This window comes from Panthera tigris, chromosome A1 (genome assembly GCF_018350195.1).
Source record: "Panthera tigris isolate Pti1 chromosome A1, P.tigris_Pti1_mat1.1, whole genome shotgun sequence".
In the NCBI taxonomy this organism is placed as follows: domain Eukaryota; kingdom Metazoa; phylum Chordata; class Mammalia; order Carnivora; family Felidae; genus Panthera; species Panthera tigris.
The window spans coordinates 9,939,303-9,957,061 of NC_056660.1; the positions used below are offsets into that span (position 1 = coordinate 9,939,303).

General features: G+C 49.0%; 1 protein-coding gene across 1 annotated transcript; it reads left to right on the forward strand.

Annotated features, from left to right (window-relative positions):
• Positions 1 to 478: 478 nt before the first annotated feature.
• MEDAG (mesenteric estrogen dependent adipogenesis) lies at positions 479 to 17,759 on the forward strand. The gene is made up of 5 exons (XM_042993877.1): positions 479 to 786; positions 10,494 to 10,603; positions 13,206 to 13,318; positions 13,735 to 14,020; positions 16,577 to 17,759. The coding sequence occupies exons 1-5, from the start codon at positions 497 to 499 to the stop codon at positions 16,699 to 16,701; spliced, it is 924 nt and encodes a 307-aa protein (XP_042849811.1). The 5' UTR covers positions 479 to 496; the 3' UTR covers positions 16,702 to 17,759.

The following is a 17,759-nucleotide window of genomic DNA, read 5'->3' on the forward strand; positions in this document are numbered from 1 at the left end:
GCGGAGGGCGGAGGGCGGGCGGATCCCCGGACCTCAGGCGGGGAGAGCCGGGGAGAGCCAGGAGAGCGCCACGCCTCCCTCCCACCCGTCCGCAGGGGCGCGGGGTCCCGCGGGCGGATGGATGCTCCCCTCTCCCCCGAGGCCCGACCCGCACCGCGGGCCGACTGTCGCCACCACCCCGCCCCCGGCCGTGTCGGCCAGGCGGGGGCGGGCCCGGCCGCGGGTGTGGAGCGGCGGACCCGAGGGGGATGAGTAACCCCCGGCGGCGAGCAGGCGCGGCCGGGAGCGTGTGCCAAGTTCCAACACGACGCGCGCTCGGCCCGGAGCGTCCGGGGTCGTGCCCGGGGCCCGGGAGGGGCGGGCGGCCGCGCCCGGGGCGGATAAAAGGGCGGCGCGGCGCGGGGCCCGCTTTCTCCGCGCCGGGCCCGCAGAGCGCCGCTCGCCGGCCGGCACCCGACGCCGGAGCCGGGCGCGGGAGGCACCGCCGGGCAGCGGCATGGCGGGGGTGGCGTGCGCGCCGGCCAGGCCGAGCCTGACCTCCATCTCGTCGGGGGAGCTGCGCAGCCTGTGGACGTGCGACTGCGAGCTGGCCCTGCTGCCGCTGGCACAGCTGCTGCGCCTGCAGCCCGGCGCCTTCCAGCTGCGCGGCGACCAGCTCGTGGTGCCCGGCCCCGGGGGGCCCGCGGCGGCGGCGGCGGGGGCGGCGCGCGGGGGCTTCAACGTCTTCGGCGACGGCCGCGTGCGCCTCGACGGGCAGCCCTACCGCCTCAGCAGCTACATCAAGAGGTGGGTGGCCCCGCCGGGTCCCCGCAGAGGCCTCCACCCCGCTGCGGTGCCGGGAGCCTCGGCCGGCCCGGCTTGCCGCCAACCCCGTCCCCACCAGGACTCCCCCCTCTTTCGTGCCACTTGTGCGATCGCCTCTCTACTAACGTCACCTGGAGGTGCACCTCCCCCCCACCCCCCACCCCCCGCCTTTTCCGCCCCTAGTGATGACATTTTTCAGCTGCCACTTGAAGCCGCCCACGAGGGCATCAGGGCAGGCGCGTGGCGTAGGGCTGGGTGGAGAGCGCATAACTGGAGGGTGATTTTTCTTTCTGGCTCCTTAACTGGGTCATATGAGCTCAAATGGAGGCACGCCCTTCAGGGATGTTTGCGGAGGACAGACTCAGGCCCTGGCTTTGCATTTGTGGGGAGGGGAGAGGATGCTCCATTCTGTGTATTTACTGGCTTTAGCCGGTGAGGAGACCCAGTGGAAAGGGTGCAGAAGTTCAGAGTTTCCCATCTTTGGCCTGCCTCGGTTTTCAAAAAATACAGAAGCGCAGCCGAGAAAGGAACAAAGCCCTGTGAAGTGCAAACGAGGGCCCAGTGGGCTGTGGTGTGGGCAGGTAGGTTCTGGGAAAATCGATGCAATGCCTAGAGCTTCCAGGATCCGGGGGCAGAGCTGGGCCCAAACCTAACTTGGTGGAGGGGGCCCGGGATGCCTCACTGTGGTGGCGAAAGTGTCTGAAGCGCTTCTTAGCAAACTTGCAGCCAGAAGGCTGCAGTCTGTCCGAAGCGGGCTTTGATCATCATGGGGTAAAGGAGGAGGGAGCGTCATGCTTGATTCTACATGGCTTCATGCCTTCCAGAGGTCACCCTGTGCTTGTGTGTGTGGGGGGGTGTCTTATATTTGGGGTGTGGAACTGAGTGTCGGGAAGCAGGCAGTGCAGTCTAGAGTTTGAATCAGAGATGAGTAAGCTGGCCACCTATTAAGATTCAAAGCGTTTGCTATTGGGAAAGACAGGAGCACCATGGTACCTTGTAAGTGGGATCGAGCCAAGAAGGGCAAGCAAACAAAATGAGATGTTTAAAATACTGGCTTCAAAGCTGCTGGGAAAAATGTTGCTTTTCCACACCAAGAGAGTGGGGGCTTTGAATGCCTGAAAAGCCATTCTGCAGCAAGAATTTCACCCTTTCTTTTTGCACCAAAAAAACAAAAAAAACAAAAAAACAAAAAAATAAACTCTCTTTCTGATGAATGGAGAATTCCCACCCATATGCAGGGGACTATGGAGGAACGGAGTTAGAAATTATATTTACAAAGATTATTTTAAAAAGGTAACCATTGTATCTGAGAATAAAGTATGAAAAATTAAAATGTGCAGAATTAATTGAAGCTAGAGGTTAGCATTTTGACATAGCCAGCTTCCTCAGTCTTAGCAAACAGTGCGGCAAAATTTAAAACATCAAAGTGTGCACTCTTGCTTTGAGCACCTCCCACACAAAAGACTCTTAAAGGGCAGTGCTCCCCTGGAGTATAGAGTCCAAAGTAAACAATGGCCAGGTGACACAGACCAGAGTGCCGTCAGGATGCAACTACAGGGTTCTCATTGTCAAAGCATTTGAGTGAGGGCCTTTGAACCCTGGGAAATAGTAAGGAGCATCTGAGAATAATCTGGGTAATAGAATGAACAATCTGTCTTCCTCTCAGGGGACATATCTATGGCAGGGGAGATAGGCTTTTATAGGCGGGTGTGCGGTCTTGAAGGATGAACCTGATCTGGATGGAGATAGCCTTCTAGAAAGGGAGGGAAGACTGAGTTGTGGGCAGCAGTGAGAAGTTTTGTCTTCATGGACTACAAAGTGGGCAGATAGTCCGAATGGAGACATCCGAAGTTGTCTCCTCAGATCTGCCAAATTTACCCAGTTGTCTTTGGTTTTGGGGATCGCATAGAGCTTCCTATCTCAGAATATTTATCACTCCAAAGCAGTGATTCATTTCCTCCATCCATCTCTCCCTTCTCTTCCTTCCTTCCTCCCTTCCTTCCTTCCTTCCTCCCTTCCTTCCTTCCTTCCTCCCTTCCTTCTTCCCTTCCTCCCTCCCTTCCTCCCTTCCTTCCTTCCTTCCTTCCTTCCTTCCTTCCTTCCTTCCATAAGCTTTGGCCCATTTTACTAAAGACAAACAGCATGATTTACTTTTAAACAGCCCATTACAGCACAATTCTAAAGATCACAGACTCATCTGGATCAATGATAGCTAGCGTGCATTATTTATTATCTGCATGGCATACCCAAGTCAACATTATTGCCACTGTCGTGTTGGACAGCGGCCTTGGCCAGCGTGGTACAGTGCTCTATGTCAGACTTCCTCGAGTTGCTGGCGAGGATGTCCAGTCTGACTTTGCTTTGTCAGCCACCTTCACAGTAGGCTTGTACCCCAGCACATACTTCCTCCTTTTCATGACCAGTTAAGACCTAGAGTTGATGGAATCCAACAACTTTTTCATCTTTCCTGCGGCCACCATATTCCTCCCTCATATGCAGGATGGCCCCCAACCAAGAGGAGCCCCCAAAATGGCCAGGGAACGAAAAAGCCAAGCGACAGTTATGAATCATTTCAGACTATTGGGTTTTCGAGAATTTGTGTAGACCATCTCCCCAGATGTGTATATATACACTGACATTGCTGACCATCCGGGTAATTTATGAGCTACTTGGATCCAAGTTAAGAATCCTTGCTCTATCAATGAATTCAGTTATTTTTGTCATTCAACAACTATTTTTGGTGTGGGTCGGCTTACCGCGTAAGCAGGATTTCCTTGTTGAGGCCTCGGAAACGTGTGCAGTGTCTTTTACGAAAACGCTTAGGGCTACTGACCCTGACATTCATATGAGTCACTCATTCAGACAAGAGGATGATTTGGTGGCCCAACTTACTGGGGTGTGTTTTTTGATACTTGAACGTTTTTCCAAATCTATGCCTACTAAATAAGCCGAAGGGAACTCGGGGTGGAGGGGAGGTTGAGGGATGGCCACCAGGGCAGCAGAAGTCCTGAGAGCCTTCTTTAAAAATTTGTCCTAATTTTGGGAGATTCATGGCAAGCTCTTTCCTGTTATTTTTTTCTTTCAAGCTCAGAATTTCCAGCCGTATTATACACACAACCTGCTCAGGATTCCAGGTGAAAGTAACCATTAACTTTCACGCACACTCGCACACACGCACGTGTGCACGCACACGCACACATGCACACACGTTTTTCCTGTAATTAGATGCAGCCCCTTAGTGAGATGTAGTGGCGTGCAAATAGGAGCTCCAGCCTCCTTTTCGTAGGTTCCCTAGCATCAAAGAGGCTATTCGGGTAATAAAAATAAGTATGACAATAATTACTGGCGGCTGCTAATGTTTACTTGAGTACCAGGAATGGTGCAAAGTATTTTACAGCCGTTACCTCGCAAGAGACTTCAAAGTCGGCTCTGTTGGTATTTCCCTTTTTTTACAGATGAGGAAATTAGGATGCAGAGATTAAATAACCTGCCTAAGTAAGGTGCTGGTGAGTCGTGGCACGAGGGCTTCTGTGTAGCGTTGTCTAACTGTCAGCCTCCGCTCTCAGCCAGCTGCCTGGAAGCCAGAAGAATTCTGGCTTGCTATAGACGGCAGCAGCTTTCCCAAAGGTCTCCCAAATCCACAAGGAGGTAACTGGACTTCTATCAGACAGGATGCACTGTAGATAATCAGCCTAGAAGAGAAGGTAAGTCCAGCGGCCTTGAGGAAGCCACTAAAAGCAGAGACGCAAGCTGCTCCTGCCCATATGGGACCAGCTGTTAGATGGTGACAGTCACACCCACCTCGAGTCAGCGACCTGGGGGCAGAGGGTGCAGGGGGCAGCCGGGAGACAGGTGGGCAAGGTGAGGGTGGAGTCAGGGCTGGAGCCTAGGTAGATTTTCAGGGGCAAGTCTCACCTCCACCTGCCGTGGGAAGCGTTGGGCTCTGTCTGCTGGCCCCGGGCCCACCTCCCTGGAGGAACCCCGACGGGAGGCAGAGGCGTAGACGCGATTGCAGCATTGTGGCCCCTGTCAGTCAGTGTGGGTCCTCAGCTTTGGTCCCCATGTCTGAGTCTCGGATATGGTGACATCGGATATGGTGACATATTGACCACTTGACAAATGCTCGCAGCCCCGTAAACCAAGTGCCTCACACGCAATATTTAATCTGTTAGCCGCCTCATGGGGGTCCTTTTGGTTAGCCAGGGTTTACAGGTGAGGAAATTAATCTCAGCGAAGCTAAAATAACCTTGCTGAGGTCGCCGAGACAGAAATCAACCCCAGATCTGATGATTCAAAAGCTTCGTGCCATTGCTGCCTTCTTTCCTCAGGAGCCTTGCTGTGGGCTTCCGGCCACACTCCGGGCTGCTTCCTGCTCTCAGCTCACCTGGTCCTTGCCAGACGCCCGCCTGCAGGCCTGAGCACAGCCACCCCACAGTCCCCAAGGCTTGGCTAACCCGCGATTCCTGCTGGGGACACCTCCCTGCCGCTCTGGCCCACCCAGTGGTGGCGCGTCTGGTCCCTCTTGTCTGTCTCAGCTCAGTCCACCGTTCTAACTCCAGACCCCTCCTGCTTTGCTCTTTCTTATTTAAATACCTAGAGCGTAAGCCAGTGGAGGTTGGACACACGAAGGCAGAGAGCTATGCATTTCTCTGGCATTTGCGTGTTTGAGTCATCACATTCGTTTGTGAGCCTCTCGATGGCAGGGACCATGTCTTCGGTCCGGTGCTTCTCAAACTGTAATAAACCTGCAGGCCTCCTGGGGGTCTTATTAAAACACAGTTGTTAAGGTTGAACAAAACTGGGGAGGAGCCCCGGACTCTGCAGTTTTACGAGCTCGTAGGTGAGGCCGGTGCTGATGGTCCAGCGGCCATGCGTTAAGCAACACGGCTTTACCTGTCTATCGTTTGACATCGAAGTGGTGCATTTTCTTATGCCTTCCTAGCAGACTAGATGCTTCTTGCGAGCCAGACTATTTCCTTTTGCTTCTTTGTGCCCCTGCCGCGCAGCGCATGTGCTCAGTACGTATTTGTTGCACGAATAAATGGATGTACGAATGCGTCCTTCTCTGTGCCATGACAGCACTTCGCGTGAACTGAGCATCAGGAATGAATGAATGAATGAGTAGACGAACATGTGCATCCTTGATTCGAATCAGCAGACAGCGGAGTGATAAATCTGAAGCCATTGCTTGATTTCCCTAGAGTTGGGGCAGAAGGAGGGGAGGAAGTGAAAGAGAAGAAGCTGTCTGACAGCTTAGGCTGAGGCCTCACATAAAGCCGTCAAGTTAACACTGGAAACACGGCAGGGCCATCCTGCTTGCTCCCAAGGGCAGAACGCTTGAGCTTAGTGTCGTAGCAAAGGATTATGAAAGCTATAAGCAACTTCTGGGACTTCTACACAAGGCCTGTTTTCCATATGTGTTCCTCTTTTTCTGCGCTCCACTCTCCATATTTTTTTAAATGAGCACATGCAGGGACACACACGCACACCCCCCCACCCCTCCTCAGATGGAAAAGCCATAGGGTTGAGTTCTTATTCGCCTTTGAGCACTCAATTCCTGGAGCCAAGGGAAATTTGGGGCAGCTTTTCAGATTGTGCTAGAAATGATGTAACGCCTGAAGGAATCCCCAGAGAAAGGTAGGCAGCTCAGAGGGGAGTGATCTTTCGGCCACTCCTGATTTGCTAGGAGCAAAAATACAGTGTTCTTTCTTGGTCTCATCTTTCTGGCATTGCCTTCATTAAGCTTTAGCTTTAGCTTCCAGACTGAAAAACCGAGGAAAGAAATTGGAGCAAAGAAGGAGAAACTCTTGCTCACTTGTTTCTCAGATGCTTGTGTTGTCCTTTTTCCCGGTCACTCAGATGAACACAGCCTTGATTGTGTGGCACAAGTTTATAGAACTTCACCCTTTGGCCAGCAGAGTTGGCTCAGGTTAAAGATACTGACAGTGTTTGTTGAGCATCTATTATGGGCCCAAGTGCATACACCTATGTTACTTGCACTGCATTGAATCCTCGCCCAGAAAGAAATACTGTTCTATCCCTTTTATAGATGAGGGCACAGGTTCAGATGGGTTAAGTAATTCACCCAAGGTCACAGTGAGATGTGGCTCTGCAGCTGAGTTCACACTGCCTGTCAATTAGGGCATGACTTCGATCTTCTCATTTCGAATCACTGTGCATTCGAAAGGCCGTCACATTGGTCTGCCTTTCAATCTTTGGATTGAAGCCAGGCATAGAAAGTTTCAGCCTGGAAGCATTTTGGGGCCAGGGTAAAAGCCAGGAAGAAATAAAGAGTTTAAAGAGAGCTATCTTAAACCATTTGCTTTTCATCCTTAATAATTTCAGCAAATACAACAAGCATCCAGTACCCAAGAAGCAACGTTTGCATCAGTAATTCAGAAATATGCACGATTAAAGATGAAATCACTATTCCCTAATGTAGTCTGGTAAGGCTCATCTTAAAATAAAGCCAGTGATTGAATGCCAGATACTTAAATACCTGTGAGACTTCACAGCCAGGTCCTCAATCTTTTTGTATTTTAGTGGCTTACATATCCAAATTTTGTAACAGTGGATTCCAAAGGAGTGCTCACATTTATTAATTTCTCTGGAATTTCAAGGTGTTTAACAATTGTACCGTACCTGGGAGGCTGGGAATGATGAATTAAGGAGGTATTTCTTATTTGTGACCTGGTTTAAATACAGAGTTCATTAAGCAGGGATCTTGCTACAATCTCTTGTCTGTAAATTCTGTTACAGAGCTCTCATATAAATAGCAGCATTTTCACACATCTGTGGCATAGTGATAACTGACATGCTCTGTGGTGATGTTTACAGCCCCGTTAAGATCCTAAAAGTGCCTCTAAATCATCAAAGGAAAATTAAATTATGTTGAGCATAGTTTTATTATTCAGGGCATCTTATGAAATTCAGACTCCAGAAAGGATGACACATGTATAGGTTATGCATTAAACTCAGTGAGCGTGTGACTATCCGGAAGCCCCCACCACTCCCTGCCTGGTCCCCCTTCTCTGATCATGACAGACAACAGCTCTTTGAGCCCCCTCGCATTCCAAAAAAACCTTCCAGAGAATTGGGGGGAAAACTGATTATGTTCCCAACCAGTGATCATTTCTAAGTTGAGATTTTCATCTTTTTCCTATACGCCGCGGATTCATCGGAATAAAATCGAGGGTCCCTTCGACCGGATGTTGATGGGTCTCGCGCAGAGGCGAGCGTTGCACTGTTAACGGGCAACATCAGAATAGTAATCGGGACGGCAGATTTTCCAGACGCGTTGTACACAAATGCTGTGCTCACGCCCTAGAGAACGACACTCAGACCACGGATATTGAGAGAGCAGAGGAGTCACCTTGAGAAAAATATGAAATGCTTAAGTGACTGTAAATTAGCTCCATGGCAAACAAGGCAGGAGAATATGAAAATCTGCCTTGGATGGGTCACAAGTGACATCCGACTCTGCCCCAGCTTCACGCATCCGCCTTGTTGATGTTTACTCCAATTGGACTTGTCCTTTCCTTTCCATGACGACAGATAAGAGTTTTCTTCCTTTCTTCTTCCTCTGCACCTCTCCCCACGCCCCCTATGACTACAGACCTTACACAGCCTCTCCCAGGCCACTCTTGTCTGGTCGTCCCGGGTCCTGGACAGTTAAGAGATGATGGCAGAGGGGCTGGGAGGGCACCCGCGTACTGCCACCCTCTATCCCAGCCCCACCTCGCAGGCCCTGAGCCCCTCAGGTGTGATAAGGCACGTGCGATGCCTGCCTGGTGCCCAGCACCCAGTCGGTGCCCAGTGAATGCTGTTGAATGAATGAATGAGAGCAAATGAACTCGGCAAATTGCGGTTCCCTTTCTCCCTTCTCTTCTGCTTCCTTTCTTCAGTGCCTTTTGGCAGTTGGCCAATTGGGACAAAAAGGAACAGGAACGTTCTCTCCTTGCTGATTATGGGACACAAGGGCCACTCCCCCTCAGTCCCCCACCTCCCCTTTCCCCATTCTCACTGGGCACTGTGCTGCTCAGGTGAGGATAAGGGCAGGAGAGGGATGACAGAAGAACCATACAAAATCCCTGGGCTGCATTATCTTCCGCAGTCTGTTCCCTTGTTATTCCCCCTGGCCCCCCACCCCTTCTCCCCTACTCCTACCCTCCCCACCCCACCCCTGAATGTCAACACCTGTCCCTGCTTCCCTTCCCCGGAATACACCAGCCCTGTTGCCCCTTCCCCACCCCTGGACAAGCCCCCTGACCACCCAGTGTCCCTGGAGTGGGAAGCAGAGACTACATTAAAAGCCTGATGAAGTACAAGGCAGGAAGCATTTTAGAGACTCCATCAGGGGTCAGGTTTTAAAAGCTCTCGAAATCAGGTCTGACAATCCCCAGAAAAGAGAGAATGATACAGATTTCTAAGAAACCAAGCTGGGAGACAGACAAGCCAAAGCTGTGTTTTTCTGCCTTGGGGGTAGATATTCTCCCACGTGTTCCCAACCCACGCCCAGGTCTGGGTCTCGTGCGCTGGCCCCCCCTAAGTGGGTTATGGGAAGTGGGGTGGGGTGGGAGGCTAATAGGGCTGGGTGGTCACAGCTCCCTGCAGTGGGGCTCTCTCCAAGGCTGTGATTTTCACATCAGGCACTGGACGGACAACAAGCCAGAAAGAACACTCGAGCTGTCTCTGCCAGCGACTAGATGTAGGAAGCAAGCACATCACAGCATAGCACAATCGGCCTGTGCTGTCAGCCAGGGCGGCCATTCATTCCATGCACATGCACACAGCTGGGCCAGTCAATGGGGAACCAGTTCTGTGTTGAAGAGGGACGGTGGCAGACACATCCTCCAGCCTGTTGGATGCCATTCAGCCTGCCTGTGCCCATGTGGCATCTGAGCTGAGGTATGGATAGAAAATTAGCCATCGTCTTGAGGGAAGCCAATTTGCACTTCGATCTGTCTTTCGATCAACAATACAGGTAGAAACATAGAAACTACCTGGAAAATCTGTAGTATAGGGGGAGAAAGCTGACATCCTGGATGACAGAGTCAACGTGTGAAGAAGAACTTCCCAGGCTGGGGTAATGAATGAAAATCAAAGAGGCTAGTCTGAATAGGGTCATGGGCAAAAGTCCAACATTAGTGGTATTTTTTTTTTTTTCTTCATTGCACAAAGCTCAGGATCGGGGACACATGAATTAGTTCATATGACTCTTGGTTGATTGCATAATCTATAGCGGGGCTGGGATCTAGGGATCAGAGAAGGCAAGACAGGAGGAGGAGAAGAGGGAAATTTCAGACCCACCCTAGCTTATCCCACTAATTGGGTGTAATTCATTCTCAGTCCGGAGAGACAGAGCACTTCTAGCTTCCAGTGAACTCTTAAGGGCCCAAAAGATAGATGGTGTTGGCCATCACATAGCGAAGGCTGCCTCTGAGAGCCCAGGATTGGTGCCAGGCCACGCCAAAGACCAGGGCCACCTTCAGGTTGTGTCCTGATGTCTCAGCTGACTAGGGAGGGGATTTATTTATATCGTACAAAAGATGACTGCCTCCAGAGGGCACACGTTAGGCTATTTCCCTCACAAGTTCTGTGGATGTGGCAGGCGCCCGTCCAGAACATCCCCTTCCTGACCTAGATGGAAGGGTATATTACGTTCGCAATTATCTCTGCTTTTTTCGTAGGTATGTGGAACTGACCAACTACTGCGATTATAAAGACTACAGGGAAACTATATTGAGCAAGCCAATGCTGTTCTTTGTTAACGTACAGACCAAAAAAGACACCTCAAAAGGTAGGTATATAAATATTTTGGGTTTGATGCTGCTTCCTGGGGCTGTGGACTGTGGCATGCTAATGAGGTACAAGTTGTTCACGGAGTAGGCAGGGTAGATGTCAGCTTGTGACAACGCTGGGGGGCAAGGAGCCTGGTGCGTTAGACCCTCTGAAGCACAGCACCAGCCTGCAGAACCTCTACATGATCCTAGGGCAGAAGCCATCTGTCTCTGGGCTTTTGTCTTGTACTTCCTGTCTAGGCAGGAAGTGCTATCAGGTTCTGAGTCTACGAGGGTTGCAAAAATGACTGGAACGCTGCTGATGATATATAATACTGTCTGCCACATTCCAGACACTCACGTGTGTGAGGCATAGGCTCATGTCCTTGATGGACGCAACAGCCCCATACGACTTTCATGCAAATGGGAACATTTTCGAGCATGAGAGTAGGTCCTGTTAATAATTATGCTGGGACCAAGGTCTAACCCAGGGGGACTAGGATGTATAGTCATCCTACCTATGAGGTGCTTATACCCACTTAACAGATAAGAAAACTAAGGTAAAGAAAGAGCTGTTGTAGAGGCTTTTATGTTTCATGCTGTGGCCTTCAAATCTCGACTGGAGGGATATCTCTTTACCGTTTCTTCCAAGAAATCAGATTTACTGATAACAACTCCATTAACTTCCCGTTCCGATAGGAAAATATCTCCATCTTCCCTGCTTCCTGCACAGTGTTATGTGGGGAAAGCCATGGGCATAATGCTCGGTGATAGAGGCAGAATTTCTTAATCCTACTTCTCAATAGCGTTCTTAAAATGAGCCCAAAGTAGTAAGAAGTGATCTGCAAATTCCAAATAGACTCTCTCAAACATTCATTCTCATTCAGATTCGTGGAGCTGCTGCTCTGTTCATTTCCTTCAGAATCATTCAGATTCTCCGCTGGCTTGACAATTCAGCCACAATGCTCTCTCGGCAGGAGGGGCCGGGAACGGAACGCGAGGTAGCAAGTAGCACTTGTTAGAGCATCTGAGCCCCTGATGTTATTTGGCTTGATGATGACCAGAAAGCTGGAGAGTTCTCCGGGAATGTAATTCACAGGCGTATCAAGTACACCTCCTGCGTCGATCTCTCAGGAGGAATCTTAAGAAAGAATAAGAGACCTCTCCATTTTTACATTTTAATGAAAGTAGCAGGGAGTGGTGCAGGAAATGTTTGTGGATTTGCGGGTGGCCTGTAAAAGCTATACGGTTGTGTGACAACTGTCCTGGAAGGAGGTACAGAAACCCAGTGCTGTGCGATTGTAAGGAAAGCCATGAAAAAAAGGGCTTCTGTGATACAGAAGCTTGAGATGGTCAAGTTTAAATTATGAAAGTTATAAGTAAGGTAACACGTCTAACCTTGGTGCTAAGCTGCACTTTTGTGCAAACTAGAAAAAGCCACCAGTAACTCAACATCATTTACTAATCCCTTCCAGAAGTTTGTCATAATAACTGTACAAATAGACAATGTCTATGAATGTGAATGGCACCCTCTAGAGTGGTGCAGTGCACAACCTGCCCAGCCAGCATGACAGTGGAGTGCGGTAGCCCTTAGTGTCTAAGGAACCTAAAGATCTTAGTTTGGTTTGTGTGAAAGTTAGTTCAAGGTCTCAAATAGCTTGCTTGCTTTCTTTATCTCTTGTCTCAAAGAGGATATAAGGTCATTTATATTTAAAGTGCCCCCCAGGATGGCAATTTGGGAGAAAGGAAACAGGGGTAAAAAAAAAAATAAGATGAACAAAGTTAGTGCAAAAGTTAGCTCAAATGATATTCCTGAGGGATGTAAGACTAATTATTGAGGGACCGTAGGTTTGACTCCCAAAGCCAATGCAAAATACTCAGTTCTCAAACTCACATAATGGCTGGTCCGTGGCCTTTAACAGAGAGTGGGAATCCATGTAACGTGTCTGTCTAGAAAACAACACTTGACTGTTAAGGCCAAGGAGCTTGATTCTGGGGACTGGAAAAGTTACGAGATCATTGGTTCATAATATTTCAAATTTCCTAATGAAGAAACAACTTTCTCTTTGCTTAGATTGTGTAGGATTGGGCAGAAGTGGACATAAGGAATTGAAAGAAAGAAAGAAAGAAAGAAAGAAAGAAAGAAAGAAAGAAACAACCCCAAAACAAACCAGCACCACACCACCAAGGATACAACTGCCGGGGGCAGAGACATCGTATTATTTAAACAGTGGGAGGGATTTTCCTCCTAGTGACGTTAGCTCCCCATGCCGGACGCACACAGTGGGAGTCAGTTCTCATCTGTGATAATCGGGGAAGGGGACTTATTTTTTGTATTTTTTATTTTTTTGAGACAAGAGTGACAGAGTAGTCTTGGAGCTGATTTTTCTAACTGGCTTTTACAGCTGCCCAGAGCTTCCTTTGCATCCCCAAGGTTCTCAGGAATAACATTTCTAGAAATCTGGTTAGGCCTTACAGTGAGAGTCTGAGGGAGCTGCAGAGGAGGCTGTAAATGAACAAAGTCTCCAAATAAGGTGGGAGTCACTGCTTTATCAAATGCTGAGAAGTATGTTGATGTCGCACGTGCGCACCTCAATCTGAATCGTGCCTCCTAATTCCTAGAAAGAACGTACGCGTTTCTCGTGAACACAAGGCACCCCAAGATAAGAAGACAGATAGAGCATGGAATGGACATGGTCATTTCCTCAGTGATCGGGGAGAGCTACCGGCTTCAGGTAAGCTTGCGTCAGTTGGATTCCAGGGCTGCTAACCACATAGAGAGGGGTCGGTGGCATTTCACGCGAGGCTGAGTCCCTAGAGCTGAGACATACGTTTTCTGTGGTTTCATTATCACTACCAATAAAATGAGCTTGGTTTCGAGCAACCGATTAGAAACGGGGTAACAATAAAGGTCAATGTGACCAAGCGGTTCAAGGGCTTCAGATGGATAAGGTATAAGTGCGAAGGTCTGTTTTAAAAAACAAAAGTCAACCGTTGAAAAATATGTCAGAATGAAAAAGAAAGAAGATAGGTGATATTTTGGATATTTGGGCAGTCGTTAGTTCAATAATAGAATTCTATAGTAATATACCGTTCTGTAATATAACATTATAGCCATGACATTAATTAAACGCTTCTCTCTCTCTTTCAGTTTGATTTTCAAGAGGCAGTACAAAATTTTTTCCCTCCAGGAAACAAGGTGGTTAATGGAGAACATTTGAGCTTTGCGTATGAATTCAAAGCTGATGCATTATTTGATTTCTTCTATTGGTTTGGGCTCAGCAATTCTACTGTAAAGGTGGAAGGAAAAGTTCTGAATTTGTCAAGCACAAGTCCAGAAAAGAAGGAGACAATTAAATTATTTCTGGAAAAAATGAGTGAACCTTTAATCCGAAGGAGCAGTTTCTCTGACCGAAAATTCAGTGTAACTTCCAGAGGTATGTTACAAATTCGCAAGTACCTGAGGAAGGTACTTAAATAAGAGGGTAGAATAATATCATGGGAGTGGACAATTAATTGGAAAAAAAAAAAAGGCTTCAGGGCACTTGGGCGGCTCAGTCGGTTAATAGTCGGACTTTGGCTCAGGTCATGATCTCCTGGTTCATGGGTCCGAGCCCCGCGTTGTGCTGACAGCTCTGAGCCTGGAGCCTACTTTGAATTCTGTATCTCCCTCTCTGCCCCTTCTCCCTTGTGCATTGTCTCTGTCTCTCTCTCTCTCTCAAAAGATAAATAAACATTTAAAAAAAGGAAGAAAGAAAAAGGCCTCTTGATAAAAGGGAAACATAACATCACGGACTTCAGAAAGTAAGAAGTGAGTGGGCGCCTGCGTGGCTTAGTCGGTTAAGCAGCGACTTCGGCTCAGGTCACGATCTTGCGGTCCGTGGGTTCGAGCCCTGCATCGGGCTCTGTGCTGACAGCTTGGAGCCCGGAGCCTGTTTCGGATTCTGTGTCTCCCTCTCTCTGACCCTCCCCCGTTCATGCTCTGTCTCTCTCTGTCTCAAAAATAAATAAACGTCAAAAAAAAAAAATTAAAAAAAAAAAAAAGAAAGTAAGAAGTGAGAAATGTTTACTACCAAGAAAAAAATGCGGTGGCTCTTCTTTTTAGGCTCCTTAACGTTTTCTGACGTAGCAGTTATAGTGTGCAGCATGCCCAGAATACAATTTTTAAATACATTGTTCATGTAAGTCCATCTTACTGCTCATTTAAATATTAACAACAATTTAAATGTTATGAAAGAGTGATGCTTTCCTGATGTGCATATTCAAGGCAACAGAATGTTAACAGGAGTTAACAGAATGTTAACCAGGAGCAGCTGGGGGAAGACTAACCATGGGTGATATGTATCTTTAAAAACTTTTGAAAGGGTTTGTAAGACCACGAAAGAATAGCTTTGGAGAAGGCTTCACCTACCAGATTTTATTTTATTTTTTTTTTAATTTTTTTTAACGTTTATTTATTTTTGAGACAGAGAGAGACAAAGCATGAACGGGGGAGGGGCAGAGAGAGAGGGAGACACAGAATCGGAAGCAGGCTCCAGGCTCTGAGCATCGGCCCAGAGCCCGACGCGGGGCTCGAACTCACAGACCATGAGATCGTGACCTGAGCTGAAGTCAGACGCTTAACCGACTGAGCCACCCAGGCGCCCCTACCAGATTTTAATCTAGATCCTAGTATCCAGTGCTTCCCCCTCAGGAGCTGGTGCGACTTTTCAGTCTGGTTGTGGCTCAGGCAGAGGACATCCGTCCAGTCTCGTCTGGGTTTGTTTTCTGCTGAGCCCATTCTCCGGTCCCACGTGAGTCTGGGCCCGAAGGCAACTTCCTCGAACCAGGACTCTTGCTGCTAATTGCAAGAAGAAAGAGCCCGAACACAAACACATGAAAAAACACCAATCTCTATGAACCTGCAGTTTAAAAAATACTCAGATATAAAAAAACAAGAGTCTCAATTATATTTAATGAGGGTTGCTTTCTTCCGATGTTTATAGCAAAAATGCTTACTCCTGAGGATTTCTTGTCTTGGTGATAGCCCCTCCCCTCCCGTGCGCGCGCGAGAGCTCTCTCTCTCTCTCTCTCTCTCTCACTCTCCTCCTCCTCCTTCCTCTTTCCTTGCTTCCCCCTGCCCTGATCTCTCTCTCCCTCTTCCTCCTCCCTTTCTCCTCCCCCACCTTTCTCCCTTTCCCTCTCTTTCTCCCCCTAACTCCCTCCCTCCCTCCACATTGCTTTAGCTTTCTCTGTCTGGGTGTTCCTTACAAAATCACTTTGTGCTTCGCTCCCTTGCAGCCCTGTGGGGGATCATACACGGATTCTTGGGGGGAAGGATTAACTTGCCCGGTGGTGGCTGCAGTCCCAGGTGCCTGGTCCCTCCTGTGACATCTCTCCAGCCCCACCCACTGGCCTTGGCGCCCGTGAGTGCGGCTGCCTGGGATGACCATTGCCATCCAGGGGACACCAAGGGGCTTGTGAAGTTGGCCAGTGCCTCCTTGCAAGTTGACTAGGAGTCAAGCTGGGGCCACTTCCAGGACACAGCAGTGGGGAGGGACTCTTGGAGCCCCGCCTGAGGCCTGAGCCATCATTATGCACCGCAGGTCGCTCAGCCAGAGATGTATCAGCTGCCTGCAACCCCCTGCAGGCAGGCCAGCCTGGCCTCTACTGGCTCTGCCCTGGTGAATCAACCTAGTGCCGTCCCCGTCTCGCCTTTGCAAAAACTGACCTTTGTCCTGGGCATCTATTCGCCAACTGGGGGCCTTTTGTCACAAGTGGGAAAACTCTGCACATCTATTCTGGCCCTTGGAAAAGCGAATGATCCATATCCTACTGGTAGACAAACAACCATAAAAAGCTGCTTGGGTTTTTGAGTTCTTCTGAGGAAGTCAAGGTTCTCTACTAATTATTGAAATGGTTACATTGTATGTTGTATGAGTTTTAAGGCACTGTTGGGTTTTTGGCTTTGTTTTTCCAGTGACGATAATAACGTGCCTTGTTACTTTTCTCAGGTTCAATAGATGACGTTTTCAACTGCAGTCTGTCACCCAGATCATCTCTGACGGAGGTTCTTTTGGCAGAATTGCCATTTCCAAGTGTTCTGGAATCGGAAGAGACACCCAATCAATTTATCTGATTGGATTGAACACTTTGTGGTCCCTGCTACCTGCCAGGCCTGTGCCGAGACAGAAGGCTGGGGGGAGGCAAGAGGTGGTGGGAGGCGGGCACTTCCCCCTGCTTGTCCCTACCTGTGCTCCCGCGGGAGGCTCCTGTCTTCCGTTTCCCTGGTGGCCGGCCCGATGCAGCTGACTCCAGGAAGGGCGGGCTTTGGCCCAGTGGCCCGGAGGGGTATCTTCTCCTTTGAACACTTCTCCAAAGAGGCAGAGGGAGCACCCTGAATGCTTTGCTTAGAACCCCAGCATCCTGGGAGCTCCCCAGGCAGCCTTTGACGGGCCAGTCTGACTTGGGCGTTGACTGTGGATACTGCATAAATCAGCGGTCCTCTGCTCGGGATCTCCTCCTCGTCTGAACCCAACCCCAGCGAGTGGATGGTTAGCAGTGCTATTTTCTTGCAAACGTGGCTGGACAAAAAGCCTAGGACACCTTTCACTGGAAGACAAGTATGTTTCCCATCCTTAGGAGAAACATTCTGGGGAGGGGTCACTGGAGGATTGGCCAGGTCGAGAGGACGGTAACCTGCCACCCGCTGCCTGAAACTTGAGCTCCCTTAGCCTCTCTCTCTCATCAAAATGACCTGTGTAGAAAGAGGCCGGATAACGCGGAACCAAATAGTGACGGGGGAAGGATAACGTACTTGGCAGTGTCCTCTGGTGAAAGCGGGTTATGTCAGTTGGGTGTTTTAAATAAGCTTTTAGCAATCCCAACACTAAAAGCAAAAAAGAAGGAAGCTATAACATTACCATAATACATTGTTACATCAGTACATTTTTCATCTCATAGCTGCAATGGAGTTCTTCAAAAAGAAAAAAATTCCTATGTACATATAAAACCTGCATTGAAGGAATCGCTACATATGCTTATAAAGAGGAAGATTTATGGGTCCTTAGTATAATTTTTCTATTCTTTTTAAACAACTTCCTGTATTATACATTTTGATAGCGCTCCTGATTGTCCCTTCATTTATATTTGATATGTTGGGTACTCTGTGCAATTAAAACTTTTCTTAGCATTCAA

Bases quoted from the DNA above. Each gene is read 5' to 3' on its own strand.
- MEDAG (XM_042993877.1), top strand. From the start codon at position 497: ATGGCGGGGGTGGCGTGCGCGCCGGCCAGGCCGAGCCTGACCTCCATC. The intron at 13,319-13,734 runs GTAAGCTTGCGT...TCTCTCTTTCAG, and splicing joins GGGAGAGCTACCGGCTTCAG to TTTGATTTTCAAGAGGCAGT. The intron at 14,021-16,576 runs GTATGTTACAAA...TACTTTTCTCAG, and splicing joins ATTCAGTGTAACTTCCAGAG to GTTCAATAGATGACGTTTTC.